Source organism: Nematostella vectensis, chromosome 11, assembly GCF_932526225.1.
Source record: "Nematostella vectensis chromosome 11, jaNemVect1.1, whole genome shotgun sequence".
Lineage (NCBI taxonomy): Eukaryota > Metazoa > Cnidaria > Anthozoa > Actiniaria > Edwardsiidae > Nematostella > Nematostella vectensis.
In genome coordinates, this window is record NC_064044.1 from 15792171 (window position 1) to 15806363 (window position 14193).

A 14193-nucleotide genomic window follows, 5' to 3' on the forward strand; every position below is an offset into this window, starting at 1 on the left:
TGTAAACATGATGATGTGATGCTGAAAGAAAGCAAAAAAAAATAGTAGGTTTTGGCAATTCTGCTCCCAGGATATCTTCGTTACTTAGATTCCCACTATCAAAATTGGCATCTTTTGACGCTATGTTTATTTGCGTTCCCTAACATCGTCCCAGGATGCTGTTCGAGTATCAGGAAGCTTGCCTCTGGCTTGCAGCCTACACGATTTACCTTGTTCACAATTTGTTCCATCAAAGCCAAGTGCACATTCACATTTGTAAGACCCAACCTCCTCCTTACAAACACCGCCGTTAACGCATGGAGCCGAGCCACAAAAATTGATATCTGCAATATAAAACAGTATGCCAGTTGAACGCACGCCCTGGTTGGCTGAGAAGTGTCCCTTATTATCGGAGCAACACATGGTGAGCAAGTCTTGCCATGAAACATTTCATGACGTCACTTCCGCATCTTTTCGTGTACATGAAATGTCTTAGCTACAGAATTCATTCATCCCTCCTTGTATTTACAGTCGCCATCTTCCTCCATATATTCTTTGTAAAATTCTACAAGAAAGGGACAGGGAAGGGGTTGAGGCAGCTTTATGAGGGGGAGGGGGTGGGGGCAGCTGTATGAGGGGGAGGGGGGTGGGGGCAGCTGTATAAGGGGGAGGGGGGTGGGGGCAGCTGTATGAGGGGGAGGGGGGTGGGGGCAGCTGTATAAGGGGGAGGGGGGTGGGGGCAGCTGTATGAGGGGGAGGGGGGTGGGGGCAGCTGTATAAGGGGGAGGGGGGGTAGGGCAGCGACCCCACATGCTAGGTATTGTCACTAGTTTTCGGAAAATTGTTACGTAATCGACCGGACGTAAACTGGTGACAATGCTTTAATGACTGTAAAAAGAAATCCTTAGCAGTAGTTTTGATTTTAACCCTTTTCAGACCAGGCTTTTTTGAGCTATCGTGACTAAAGCCCCCCCCCTCTCAAGGCTATGTCGATCAAACTTACAGACAATGATCACCAGCATGTAAAGAATCGTCACGTCTTATTTTGGGTGTGGTCAAATCAATCATGACGTCATAAATACGATTTTTTTCTATTGTTCCAAATATCGCCGAAATTATCAGATATCAGGTTAAAATTATTTAGCATCATTCAGATATAACAGACATCTTGGATTCTTATAACTTTTGCAAAAAAATACAAAATCTGGAATTATTACGGAAGAAAGTATTTGCATGCATGTATTACTGCTCATAGTAATGATAAATGCGTAATATTTAAAGTGCATCTAGTAAATCTAGTGACATTTTTAACAATAGCTTTGAGAGAGCAAAATTTACCCACCCTTCCCCCCAAATATCCGAGGCAAAAAGTTCTTGGCTGTTGTGAAACTTGTCACCTAAACAAACTTATAAAGTCAAAAAAGGCATTTAAAGCTGAGAAACACGACCAAAATTGTTAAAAATTCACTACTTTTTTGGGAAACTTATGTGTAAAAAACGGTTGCCCGGGTAATATGGAGCGTCTCCTCGACATGTCAATGGCATCAAAACGTGTCCTCAGATAGATTTTAGGAAAAGTCACCAAGTTTTAGCCTCTTAGCTGCTCTTGTTCAGAAGTTATAGCAATTTTCTCGAAGGGGGGGGGGTAAAGAGCCCCCCCCCCAGTCTGAATAGGGTTAAGGTCAAGATACATTACCTCTGCTTTGCCACAAAGCAACAAGAGAAAAGATCCCTCCATTCGGCTTATAGAAAACCCCAAGAGATGAAACTGAGGGATAGAGTAGTAAACTATTAGGTGAGACATGTGAATGGGTTTATTAAGTCTGTCAATGGAAGATAACTTTCTTATTGGATCCTTACAGGGGATCCATCCCCCCCCCCCCCAAATAGACGGCACATTCTCACCTCCCCACATCGTACCAGACCCCCCTGTGTAAGTCATCGCATCAGATGGCTCATCGGTCAGCGGAAGACCTGTGACTGGTAGAACTGGAATGTCGACAGCTAACACGAGGGTTGCGACAGTTAACGCCTTCTCCCATTGGTTGAATCCTATGACCGCCCACGTGACGCCATGATCAGAGCTCCTCAGAATGTGACCCGTGTGTCTTGACAGGCCGTACAATGTGCCGGTGGTGATGTTCAGTGCTAACACGGAAAGCACTTTGGTACTCATTGCTGTTTTAAAACAAATTAAATATTGATAAGGGAGACATTAAAAAGCCTTAGTCATCCACGCTTTGGGCAATGTTTAGATTCAATAGTAGAAGACATATTGCGTAATGAAATCTCGAAGTGACCATCTAAAAACAAAACCGATCTTTATTTGACAGTTTGTTTTTTGTTATAGCCTCCCCCTTTGCGCTTAGGGATTGGAATATAAAACACTTACGTGTCCACGTTTTTCCGTTTGAAGAGCCGATCATACAAGTTGGTCGCAAACTGTAACAACGATCAATAACGTCTTATTACACTCACTATAACGATCAATAACGTCTTATTACACTCACTATAACGATCGATAACGTCTTATTTCACTCACTGCTTTTCGGCAACATAACGATCGAGTAGTTTTAAGCACATAAAATAATACCAAGAAAACGAAAGCAAACTGATGTCATCCCTACACTGCAGTTGCTTCGCTAGTCTAAAATCAGCTTAGTCGACGTCAGTTTTTCTATCTGTGTTCATCACAGTAAACATCCCCGGTTTAGTCCAGTCAATCTACGCAAACTTATAGCCTTACCAAAAAGTAATTCCAACAAAAAAAATTTTTACTGTTAAATGATAAGAAAAGACATTCTAAACAAATCCCAAAATTTCTGCAAAGTTCTTTAGGGGAAACATGGTTAAATTTAGCTTTCTTTTTTTCTTGAACTTTACCACAGGGTACCCGGAGTCCCGTAAAAAGCGATAACAACAAAAACAGTTTTCTGTCTTGAATTTGATGAAGGCTGAGACGCACTTTGTCATGCAAAGTGAGAAAAAGGCAATGTGCATTGATTTATACGTTTTCTCTATTTTTTAAAGACATAAGAGTGTTTTTTTTTATTTTTCGGGGGCTCGCAAAACGAAAAATAGATCGATAATGCTAGATGGATAAAACAGCAAACTCTTTAACTCCTTGCTCACAATGCAATATGAGAGATAAGATATTCAAATGCAGTCTTTGAAGTTTTTTTATAGCGCTTAAAGCCTACGAAATACCTGGCGATTTTGTACGCTCGTACGAGCAAATTTCAATCGCATCCTGAAAATCGCCAGGTCTGTCTGCTTCGGCGACGGCGAATTCTCCTCGCGATTTTGATCGCCGAGACCAGCGATCGAAATCGCCGATATCTAAATATGTCGGATACTGGCGATCAAATTCGCTAGCAATCGACTGTCAATCGCGCTGTGTGTCCGCTCAGGCAAAAATAAAAGCGCGAAAATATCTCATTATCCAATGACATTTCATGGTTTTATCACGTGACTTTTAGCACTTTTCAAAATGGCTGAATTTGAAGTGGAAGATTGGACGGAGGAGAACGACCAGCTGGTTCAAATGTGGTCAAATTTTCGTACACTCCGCGTGTTTCTCTTCGTTTTTCTCTCGAATGAAATATATACAACGTAACAGCGCAAAAAGCAACTTTTTTCGTTTGTTTTCATAGGGCGCCATATTGGATTGGCTTGACAAACCGCTGTGCGTCAGCTACCGGGCGCAGAATATTCGACGAATCGCCAGGTGTGTCCGCGCATTAATTAGTAACTACTTATATGTATCACAGATATTTCATTTTTGCATTCTATGGTAAATGAGTTCTCAAGTTCGCTGTCGCTGCACAGAAATTTGTACTCGTATTGTTGGGTACCCTGTGATGAAGCGACAGAAAAAAAAATGATGTAAATTAGGTAAAATAAGTCTGTTTTTGGAAAAATTCATTCAACTTTGTAACAAATATTTAGAATAAGATATACAATCGATTTAACGGCTGTACAATCTCAATTAATATCTGTTTGATAAAATATGAAATTGGGTAGTAAAATGGCGAAAACTTTGATCGAAAATTTCGAGATGTTCCCCCACGAGAACTTTGGAGAACATTTGAAAAGTTAATAAGGACGTACTACTCAGTCATTTAACAGCAAAATTACTTGAGTTGCAAACTACTGTTTGGTAAAAAACTAGATTGACTGGACTACTTATTTACACATTTGGTGCTTGCTTCTCTTAGTGAAAAACTTGTTTGTTTCTTCTTCCGTTTGTTTCTTGGTTGATTTGTTCGTTTGTCTGTTTGCTTGTTTGTTTGTTTGATTGGTTTTGAAGTCTTACCGGTCGCCCTGTGCGTTGCACACGTAAAGCTTGTTATTCGCAACGTCGATCAGAACGCTTCTCTGTACGAGTGGCATGGGAACTACAAAATTAACAATAGATAAATAACATTGAGTGATGGCACAGAGAAGAAAGCAGTAGGGAGGTTGGCAGTAAATACTTCACCTTAGAACGTTTTTTTGTCAGAACATTTTTGTAGTAAAAATAGCACCTAAATTGCCTGGTTTCTCATAGTAAAAACCGGCTTCTAATTCACGGAACCGACGGAAACCTAAAGAAACGTCTCTCTAAGCCGCTAAATAACAAAAAATCTACCATCGTTCACAAAGCCTGAGTACCAGAGGCTCGAGCTCTACACGTTCAATTTCACTTGAAGGTGAAGAATATATACTTCTCAAAATGTGCATAAACTCGGAAGCCCGGAAGGTCATCCGGTTAGCCCGATAAAATCAATGCGATAAAAATAATACCAAAAAAACGATGTGAAGTTGTGGTGAATTTATCCCGAGGGGGAGGGAGTGGGGGGGAGGAGGATTCCGTGGAGGGGCCTAAAGAGGGAGAGGTCTAAGGAGGGGGACTTAATTGATTTTGAAAGAGGGGGCACTGATTTCTTTGGGTGTAAATTCTCTTCTATATAATTTGACCAAGTGTCAAATCAGACATCTTGGTTCAACGAGTCTCAGTTTTGGGCCAGTTATTTGGCATGCATAATGCATTGTATTATTTATGCAATGCAAACATGTATATACCCTATATACATTCTGTACATTGAGTAACTATACTTTTTCTGAATTAATGTTTTCAGCCAATTCTTTCCCTCCCTTCTGACAAGGTTGCAGCTAATCTCTTGCTTGCCTTTCTTTGACGTTTGTCGTTGCCTTTCCTCCTTTTTCCTCAGTCTTCCTTTCCTCCTTTATTTCGTAGTACCGGAATATGGACAGAAGCGAAAAATTGTACCTCCTGAAGAGGGGGGGGGGGGGGGAGGGAGAATTTAATTTCAGCCCTTATTTTTATCAAAATCCCCCACAACCTATTAAGCGCGACGTCTGAATCAACGTTGAACCCAAGGTACAAAAGGTATTTGTGTCGATACAAATAAACAATTAGATTCGGCACGGCAGGAGCGCAACGTGTGAATCGGCCTTAGTTGTAGTGAGTTTATCGGTACTTGAAGTTTTTTTGTTATTTAGCGTCTTAGAGACGTTTCCGTAGGTACCGGTTTCCGTAGGTTCCATAAGATGCCGGGAAATTAGTAAGTCTAAGAAGCAACCCGATGAACTGTGCTACTAAGATGCCCTCCGAAGTGCTTACTTACAAGAGATTCGAGCCGAGTTTACAGTTGCAGAAAGTACTAAAGTCTGCTCTCAACAAAAGAATTCAAGATGACCACCGACACAGATTTGCATACCTTTGATTCCTTCAGATGCGCCATACACTTCAAGCCTCATACACATCCAGCCCACGTGAGACTTGGGGAAAAATCGAAGATGTTGAGCGGAGAGTAACCTGACGAATGTTTGCTTGACGATTAAGTCATCAACGATTCCTCCAATGAAGAGCTGTACAAGAAGGCAATACAAAATTGGTGAGCGTCTCATGGGTGATTCGGTGGAAAGATGCATTATTCAACAACAAGAGATAATTAAAATGGTCTCTTTTCAACAAACATTTACATTTTAACAGTGTGCTTTTTGTATTGTTTGTGTATCTATCGCTTCAATACGTCGCGTTTGCCTATTTATGCTTAAAAGAGATTTTGTCAGGGGTGTTAGAGTTCTTTTCTGGTATCTACCAAACCACCACCATTATGTCAGCTATCATCACCATTATATCAGCCATCATCACCATTATATCAGCCATCACCAACGTTATATCAGGCATCACCACCATTATATCAGCCATTAACACCATTATATCAGCCATCAACACCATTATATCAGCTATCAACACCATTATATCAGCCATCAACACCATTATATCAGCCATCAACACCATTATATCAGCCATCATCACCATTATATCAGCCATCACCATTATATCAGCCATCATCACCATTATATCAGCCATCAACACCATTATATCAGCCATCACCACCATTATATCAGCCATTAACACCATTATATCAGCCATCAACACCATTATATCAGCTATCAACACCATTATATCAGCCATCAACACCATTATATCAGCCATCAACACCATTATATCAGCCATCATCACCATTATATCAGCCATCACCATTATATCAGCCATCATCACCATTATATCAGCCATCAACACCATTATATCAGCCATCATCACCATTATATTAGCCATCATCACCATTATATCAGCCATCAACACCATTATATCAGGCATCACCACCATTATATCAGCCATCACCACCATTATATCAGCCATCACCACCATTATATCAGCCATCAACACCATTATATCAGCCATCAACACCATTATATCAGCCATCAACACCATTATATCAGCCATCACCACCATTATATCAGCCATAACCACCATTATATCAGCCATCACCACCATTATATTAGCCATCAACACCATTATATCAGCCATCACCACCATTATATCAGCCATAACCACCATTATATCAGCCATCAACACCATTATATCAGCCATCACCACCATTATATCAGCCATCATCACCATTATATCAGCCATCAACACCATTATATTAGCCATCACCACCATTATATCAGCCATCACTACCATTATATCAGCCATCACCACCATTATATCAGCCATCACCACCATTATATCAGCCATCAACACCATTATATCAGCCATCCTCACCATTATATCAGCCATCACCACCATTATATCAGCCATCACCACCATTATATTAGCCATCACCACCATTATATCAGCCATCATCACCCTTATATCAGCCATCAACACCATTATATCAGCCATCAACACCATTATATCATCCATCACCACCATTATATCAGCCATCATCACCATTATATCAGCAATCATCACCATTATATTAGCCATCATCACCATTATATCAGCCATCAACACCATTATATCAGCCATCACCACCATTATATCAGCCATCATCACCATTATATCAGCCATCGCCACCATTATATGAGCCATCATCACCATTATATCAGCCATCAACACCATTATATCAGCCATTACCACCATTATATCAGCCATCAACACCATTATATGAGCCATCATCACCATTATATCAGCCATCATCACCATTATATCAGCCATCACCACCATTATATCAGCCATCAACACCATTATATGAGCCATCATCACCATTATATCAGCCATCATCACCATTATATCAGCCATCACCACCATTATATCAGCCATCAACACCATTATATGAGCCATCATCACCATTATATAAGCCATCAACACCATTATATCAGCCATCACCACCATTATATCAGCCATCAACACCATTATATCAGCCATTACCACCATTATATCAGCCATCATCACCATTATATAAGCCATCAACACCATTATATTAGCCATCATCACCATTATATCAGCCATCAACACCATTATATCAGCCACCACCACCATTATATTAGCCATCATCACCATTATATCAGCCATCACCACCATTATATCAGCCATCAACACCATTATATCAGCCATCACCACCATTATATGAGCCATCATCACCATTATATCAGCCATCAACACCATTATATCAGCCATTACCACCATTATATCAGCCATCATCACCATTATATCAGCCATCATCACCATTATATCAGGCATCACCACCATTATATCAGGCACCACCACCATTATATCAGGCATCACCACCATTATATCAGCCATCACCACCATTATATCGGCCATCAACAACATTATATCAGCCATCAACACCATTATATTAGCCATCATAACCATTATATTAGCCATCGCCACCATTATATCAGCCATCATCACCATTATGTCAGCCATCACCACCATTATATCAGCCATCACCACCATTATATTAGCCATCATCACCATTATATCAGCCATCAACACCATTATATTAGCCATCAACACCATTATATCAGCCATCAACACCATTATATCAGCCATCATCACCATTATATCAGCCATCAACACCATTATATCAGCCATCAACACCATTATATCAGGCATCACCACCATTATATCAGCCATCACCACCATTATATCAGCCATCACCACCATTATATAAGCCATCACCACCATTATATCAGCCATCACCACCATTATATCAGCCATCACCACCATTATATCAGCCATCATCACCATTATATTAGCCATCATCACCATTATATCAGCCATCACCACCATTATATCAGTCATCAACACCATTATATCAGCCATCAACACCATTATATCAGCCATCATCACCATTATATCAGCCATCAACACCATTATATCAGCCATTACCACCATTATATCAGCCATCATCACCATTATATAAGCCATCAACACCATTATATCAGCCATCAACACCATTATATCAGCCATCAACACCATTATATCAGCCATCAACACCATTATATCAGCCATCAACACCATTATATCAGCCATCATCACCATTATATCAGCCATCACAACCATTATATCAGCCATCAACACCATTATATCAGCCATCAACAGGAACAAATAAACTGTAAGAAACAGATGCTTTGGATAAATTTAATTTTTGTATAAAAATCTTTAAATACAAGTCCAACTCAACTGCTTACGATACTGTATGTACATTAAATGACTAAATAGACAAGGTGTTTCCATAAAGCTAATTTAACGGTCAATATTCCCTAAAGGCTTCGTGAGTACTCACTTGATTTTCGTGCATCCTAATTTTCACGACACTTAATTTTCGCGTCACCTTATTTTCGCGAATCTTTCAAATCGCGAAATGCGTGTATTTAAAGTGTAATAAGGTACGTATTCTACGTGAAGTGTTTCCTCATTGCCAAGACGTGTAATAAGGTACGTATTCTACGTGAAGTGTTACCTCATTGCCAAGACGTGTAATAAGGTACGTATCCTACGTGAAGTGTTACCTCATTGCCAAGACGTGTAATAGGGTACGTGTTCTACGTGAAGTGTTACCTCATTGCCAAGACGTGTGAAGCTTGTCCATCCCGGAGTCGAATCTAATCGCGCCTGAAATGTGTATGACGTCACAGTCTGCAAGTTTGAGCCTGCAAGAGGCTGCAGCGCCAGCTACGAAAAGAATTGGGAGAGTCTATAACATATATGCCTCAGGCCAACATGTTGCTGTTGTTGTTGTTACTACTATTGCTGTTGTTTTGTATTTCTGTGGTTGTTGTACCTGTCGGATATTGTTGTTGTTATTTTTGTGGTTGTTGTACCTGCCGGATATTGTTGTTGTTATTTTTGTGGTGGTTGTACATGTCGGATATTGTTGTTATTATTTTTGTGGTTGTTGTACATGTCGGATATTGTTGTTGTTATTTTTGTGGTTGTTGTACCTGTCGGATATTGTTGTTGTTATTCTTGTGGTTGTTGTACCTGTCGGATATTGTTGTTGTCATTTTTGTGGTTGTTGTACCTGTCGGATACTGTTGTTGTTATTTTTGTGGTTGTTGTACCTGTCGGATAATGTTGTTGTTATTTTTGTGGTTGTTGTACCTGTCGGATACTGTTGTTGTTATTTTTGTGGTGGTTGTACCTGTCGGTTGTTGTTGTTGTTATTTTTGTGGTTGTTGTACCTGTCGAATGACGTACGTGCCACCTAAATTAATGACGTAATTCACTCCTGCGTCAAGGACTCCCGAGCACCACCCCCCGCCGCCGATGTTCTGGTCCAATCGCGCGTTAGAGGCTTGCCAGTGAGAGGAGCGCACAGATGACGAGTATAACTGTCTACCCACAATCCCTAGAGCTGCAAAATACCAAGGAAATTGGTCATTTTATGTTTTCCTTACTCTTGAATGCAAAGCATGATGGTCGGATCGATCCTCCAGAAACTTCCGGTGCAGAAACTTCCCATGAAACGTTGGCCATGTAAGAGGTCAATATATATCATCGCTTAATCTAGTATAACATAATTTGATATATGCACTTTAACAATTTAATATAGGTTGCACTCGAGAATCGATCGTATCGTAACCCAAAGTAGTTTATTAGTAATAACGTATAAATAGCTAAATTCTGGTTTTTAAAAACAGAGCGAACGTTTAGAGGTACATGAAGAAGACGAAGAACATGCGGAAATAATGAGGGGGCTTTTTCGTACGTTTCCACAACAACAACAACAAAATAGCAGTTTAAAGGTATCACAACGTAAAATTTAATTTCTCAGCTCTCTCCAAAAATACAGTTCCACGCAGAATTGTTCGAGTGTGTTACAAAGTTTATAGATCTTTTCGCTTCCATTCGGTACAAATCTGCAATTTGAGAACATACAGCGACTTGGACCATTACTTAATAGTAGAAATTCTCTAGCCTCTGTATATGGATTTGGTACTATTCGGAACAGTTTTTTTTTAACATTGGGAATCATGTTGCGGGGGTAGAATTCATGGCCTCCCCTACAAATACAAGCGGCACACGGCGATTATGTATTCCGTTCAACAGTTAGACAAAAAGGTTAAGCCAAATTAAAAAGATTGCTTAGATTCTGTAGTAATCAGATCAGGGGTAGATACGGAATTTCTTGAAAGGGGCAACATATAGAATTGGGCGAAGGGGGGGGGGGGCGGCGTGCGCCAACATATCATACCTATCGGGGGTTAAATTTCGATTTTACCTTTTAAATATACAAAGTACAAATAAGGCCAGCCCTTCCCCAATTCTCCCTGGGCCCTCCACTCAAATTAAAACAGCCCTTTTCCCTACCTACCGAGATCTGTAGAGGTTGACGCGCGGCAGCCGTAGACCTGGACCCTGAGGGCTATTTGCCGGTACCAGCGGACTGGCCGGAGCCTCACGTGGCTACTTGTGACGCCAGGATCAAACGCTGTCAGTTTTAGCGAGTTTGCATCGCGGTTGCCCTCAAATACCTGATGAATAAAAGATTTGTCAAGAAACTAGAAATAAATTTGGTAGTACTTGTTAAATGTACTAGATAGCTGTCAGGACAACACCCCATGCAATTGCCAATTTTTGTTTTCTTTGACAAACATTGGCCGACTGCATGCCCATCTGACTCTCTTTGCCTCGGTTCCTTCGTTTGTCGAATAATTGGACAGTCAGTCAATCCGTCCGTCAATTTCGGTTATTTTCCCGTATTCCTGTTTAATTTCTCTGTCCATCCTTCATGTGTTTTTTCGTACCAAGGTCTGTCCGATTAACCCGTCTGTCCGTTTATCTGTCTGTCTGTTAACACCTTCTAAGGGCCGCCGAATGCACTTCCGAGAATAACGAAAATGCGAGCTCTAAAAATGCGAGCAATCGCGAAATTGCTTTTTTTTCACTAAGCCGTAAGCAGGTGAGAACATTGCACTTTTTTGCGGGTAAATCAATTTTGTAGGAGACCTTTCAATACCGTTTATGCTTTTTGCGTTCTTTTTTTGGTAAGCTGCTACCTTCATCGTCTAATCTTAGCCCCTTCCTTGAAGCGTATCCATAGAATAGGTCCACCCTTCCCTCACCTTAGCCCCTCATTGACGCGTATCCATAGAATAGGTCCACCATCCCCTCACCTTAGCCCCCCCTTGACGCGTATCCATAGAATAGGTCCACCATTCCCTCACCTTAGCCCCTCCTTGACGCGTATCCATAGAATAGGTCCACCCTTCCCTCACCTTAGCCCCTCATTGACGCGTATCCATAGAATAGGTCCACCATTCCCTCACCTTAGCCCCTCCTTGACGCGTATCCATAGAATAGGTCCACCATTCCCTCACCTTAGCCCCTCCTTGACGCGTATCCATAGAATATGTCCACCATACCCCATCATCACTGAACTGAATGCGAAATGCCTCGATATACGCTTCTTCGCCGTCAATCATCCCACCTTGTGTAAGAATCTAAAAAGAGCAAAGCATTAAGTAGGCTTACTTAACTTCGTTATATTGACCACCCCCACATATCCATTTGAAAATACTGATGACACTTTTGCGCAACTTGCTTACTTACCCTCGTTATATTGACCACCCCGCACATATCGTCTTGAAAATAATGATGACCCTCTTGCGCAACTTGCTTACTTACCCTCGTTATATTGACCACCCCGCACATATCCTCTTGAAAATAATGATGACCCTCTTGCACAACTTGCTTACTTACCCTCGTTATATTGACCACCCCGCGCAGATCCACCTGAAAATATTGATTACGGTCCTGAGCCACGGGTGGAGCTGGGCACCAGGACCCGTTACCATGGAGAATTGCGCTTTGCGGGGCATTCTGAGTATCGTTCCAATCACGCTTACGCCAAGACGAGGCTGTCAGCTGACTTGGTTTGAAGGATGAAGCGCCGAAAAGACACGCTGCTTCACACACTGACAAAGCAGAAAAGAAAAACAGTTTAATGGTGAGCCCTCGAATAAGATCAGTCTTTGCTAGGTGCATCGACATGACAGAAAAACCTGGAAAACGCGCAATTCCAGATAGAGAGAGAAGACACAATTTCTAACAATGGCTAAAGGTTCCTTGTATTACGGACTGATTTTTAAAACACAAATAACGTGAGGCACATAACCAGACTTTGGCTTTTGAAGCGTCACATCATGTTTTTCCGTCATGTCAGGTGCATCCCAGCTAGGGAACTCCTGTATGGTCTGTTGGACATACCGGGTAACCTACCTTCTTACATTACTTACCGGGTAATCTACCGTCTTACATTAGTTACCAAGAGGACTAAAGCCGTATACTGTACGGTTTGTAGATCATACCGGGTAATCTACCGTCTTACATCACTTACCAAAAGGACTAAAAGCCGTATACAGTATGGTGTGCTGGGCATACCGGGTAATCTACCGTCTTACATCAGTTACCAAGAGGACTTAAAGCTGTATACTGTACGGTTTGTAGATCATACCGGGTAATCTACCGTTACATCACTTACCAAAAGGACTAAAAGCCGTATACTGTACGGTCTGTTGGGCATACCGGGTAATCTACCGTCTTACATCAGTTACCAAGAGGACTAAAAGCCGTATACTGTACGGTTTGTAGATCATACCGGGTAATCTACCGTCTTACATCACTTACCATGAGGACTAACAGCCGTATACTGTACGATTTGTAGAGCATACTTGGTAATCTACCGTCTTACATCACTTGCCAATGGGACTAAAAGCCATATACTGTACGGTTTGTAAAGCATACAGGGTAATCTACCGTCTTACATCACTTACCAAGAGGACTAAAAGCCGTATACTGCACGGTCTGTAGAGTACTCATGCCAGGGTCAGGTATTCCGGACAAACCACAAGTGTCAAATTCCCCGACATATGTCAAATGCATATGCGTGGTGACTGTGTGAACCCGACCTCGTTCGAGCATGCGCTGTTGGTCCAATCTTGTTTGCAGGGTTATGTTTATGTGACTGGTACGTTTCAATTGAGAGAACTGCAAGAAAAATTCAAAATAGATAGAATTTCCATTTTCCAATTTCCATCGGATTTTTTGATAGCTAGGTCCTAGCTAACACGGATGTTAGCAAAACAGGGACCTTGTTAACACGGATGTTAGCAAAACAGGGACCTAGCTAACACGGATGTTAGCAAAACAGGGACCTTGTTAACACGGATGTTTGCAAAACAGGGACCTAGCTAACACGGATGTTAGCAAATAAGGGACCTAGCTAACACGGATGATAGCAAATCAGGGACCTAGCTAACACGGATGTTAGCAAATCAGGGACCTAGCTAACACGGATGTTAGCAAATAAGGGACCTAGCTAACACGGATGTTAGCAAAACAGGGACCTTGTTAACACGGATGTT

The 14193-nt window shown here is 41.3% G+C and overlaps 1 protein-coding gene across 4 annotated transcripts in view; it reads right to left on the bottom strand.

Moving 5' to 3' along the window:
* Positions 1–14193, bottom strand: part of LOC5502460 — a 52187-nt gene that overhangs the window by 15498 nt on the left and 22496 nt on the right. Inside the window, exons 7-18 of one of the 4 annotated variants that reach the window (XM_048734052.1) lie at positions 13603–13816; positions 12530–12744; positions 12148–12270; positions 11142–11301; positions 10009–10181; positions 9386–9499; positions 5703–5853; positions 4295–4376; positions 2372–2421; positions 1885–2157; positions 1676–1747; positions 210–323 (exon numbers count right to left, since the gene is read on the bottom strand). In XM_048734052.1, the coding sequence (XP_048590009.1) occupies positions 210–323; positions 1676–1747; positions 1885–2157; positions 2372–2421; positions 4295–4376; positions 5703–5853; positions 9386–9499; positions 10009–10181; positions 11142–11301; positions 12148–12270; positions 12530–12744; positions 13603–13816 (1741 nt within the window). Of the gene's footprint in view, positions 1–209; positions 324–1675; positions 1748–1884; positions 2158–2371; positions 2422–4294; positions 4377–5702; positions 5854–9385; positions 9500–10008; positions 10182–11141; positions 11302–11994; positions 12033–12147; positions 12271–12379; positions 12422–12529; positions 12745–13383; positions 13409–13602; positions 13817–14193 lie in introns of those variants that run through there. The other 3 variants (XM_048734054.1, XM_048734053.1, XM_048734055.1) reach the window with 3 other exon arrangements.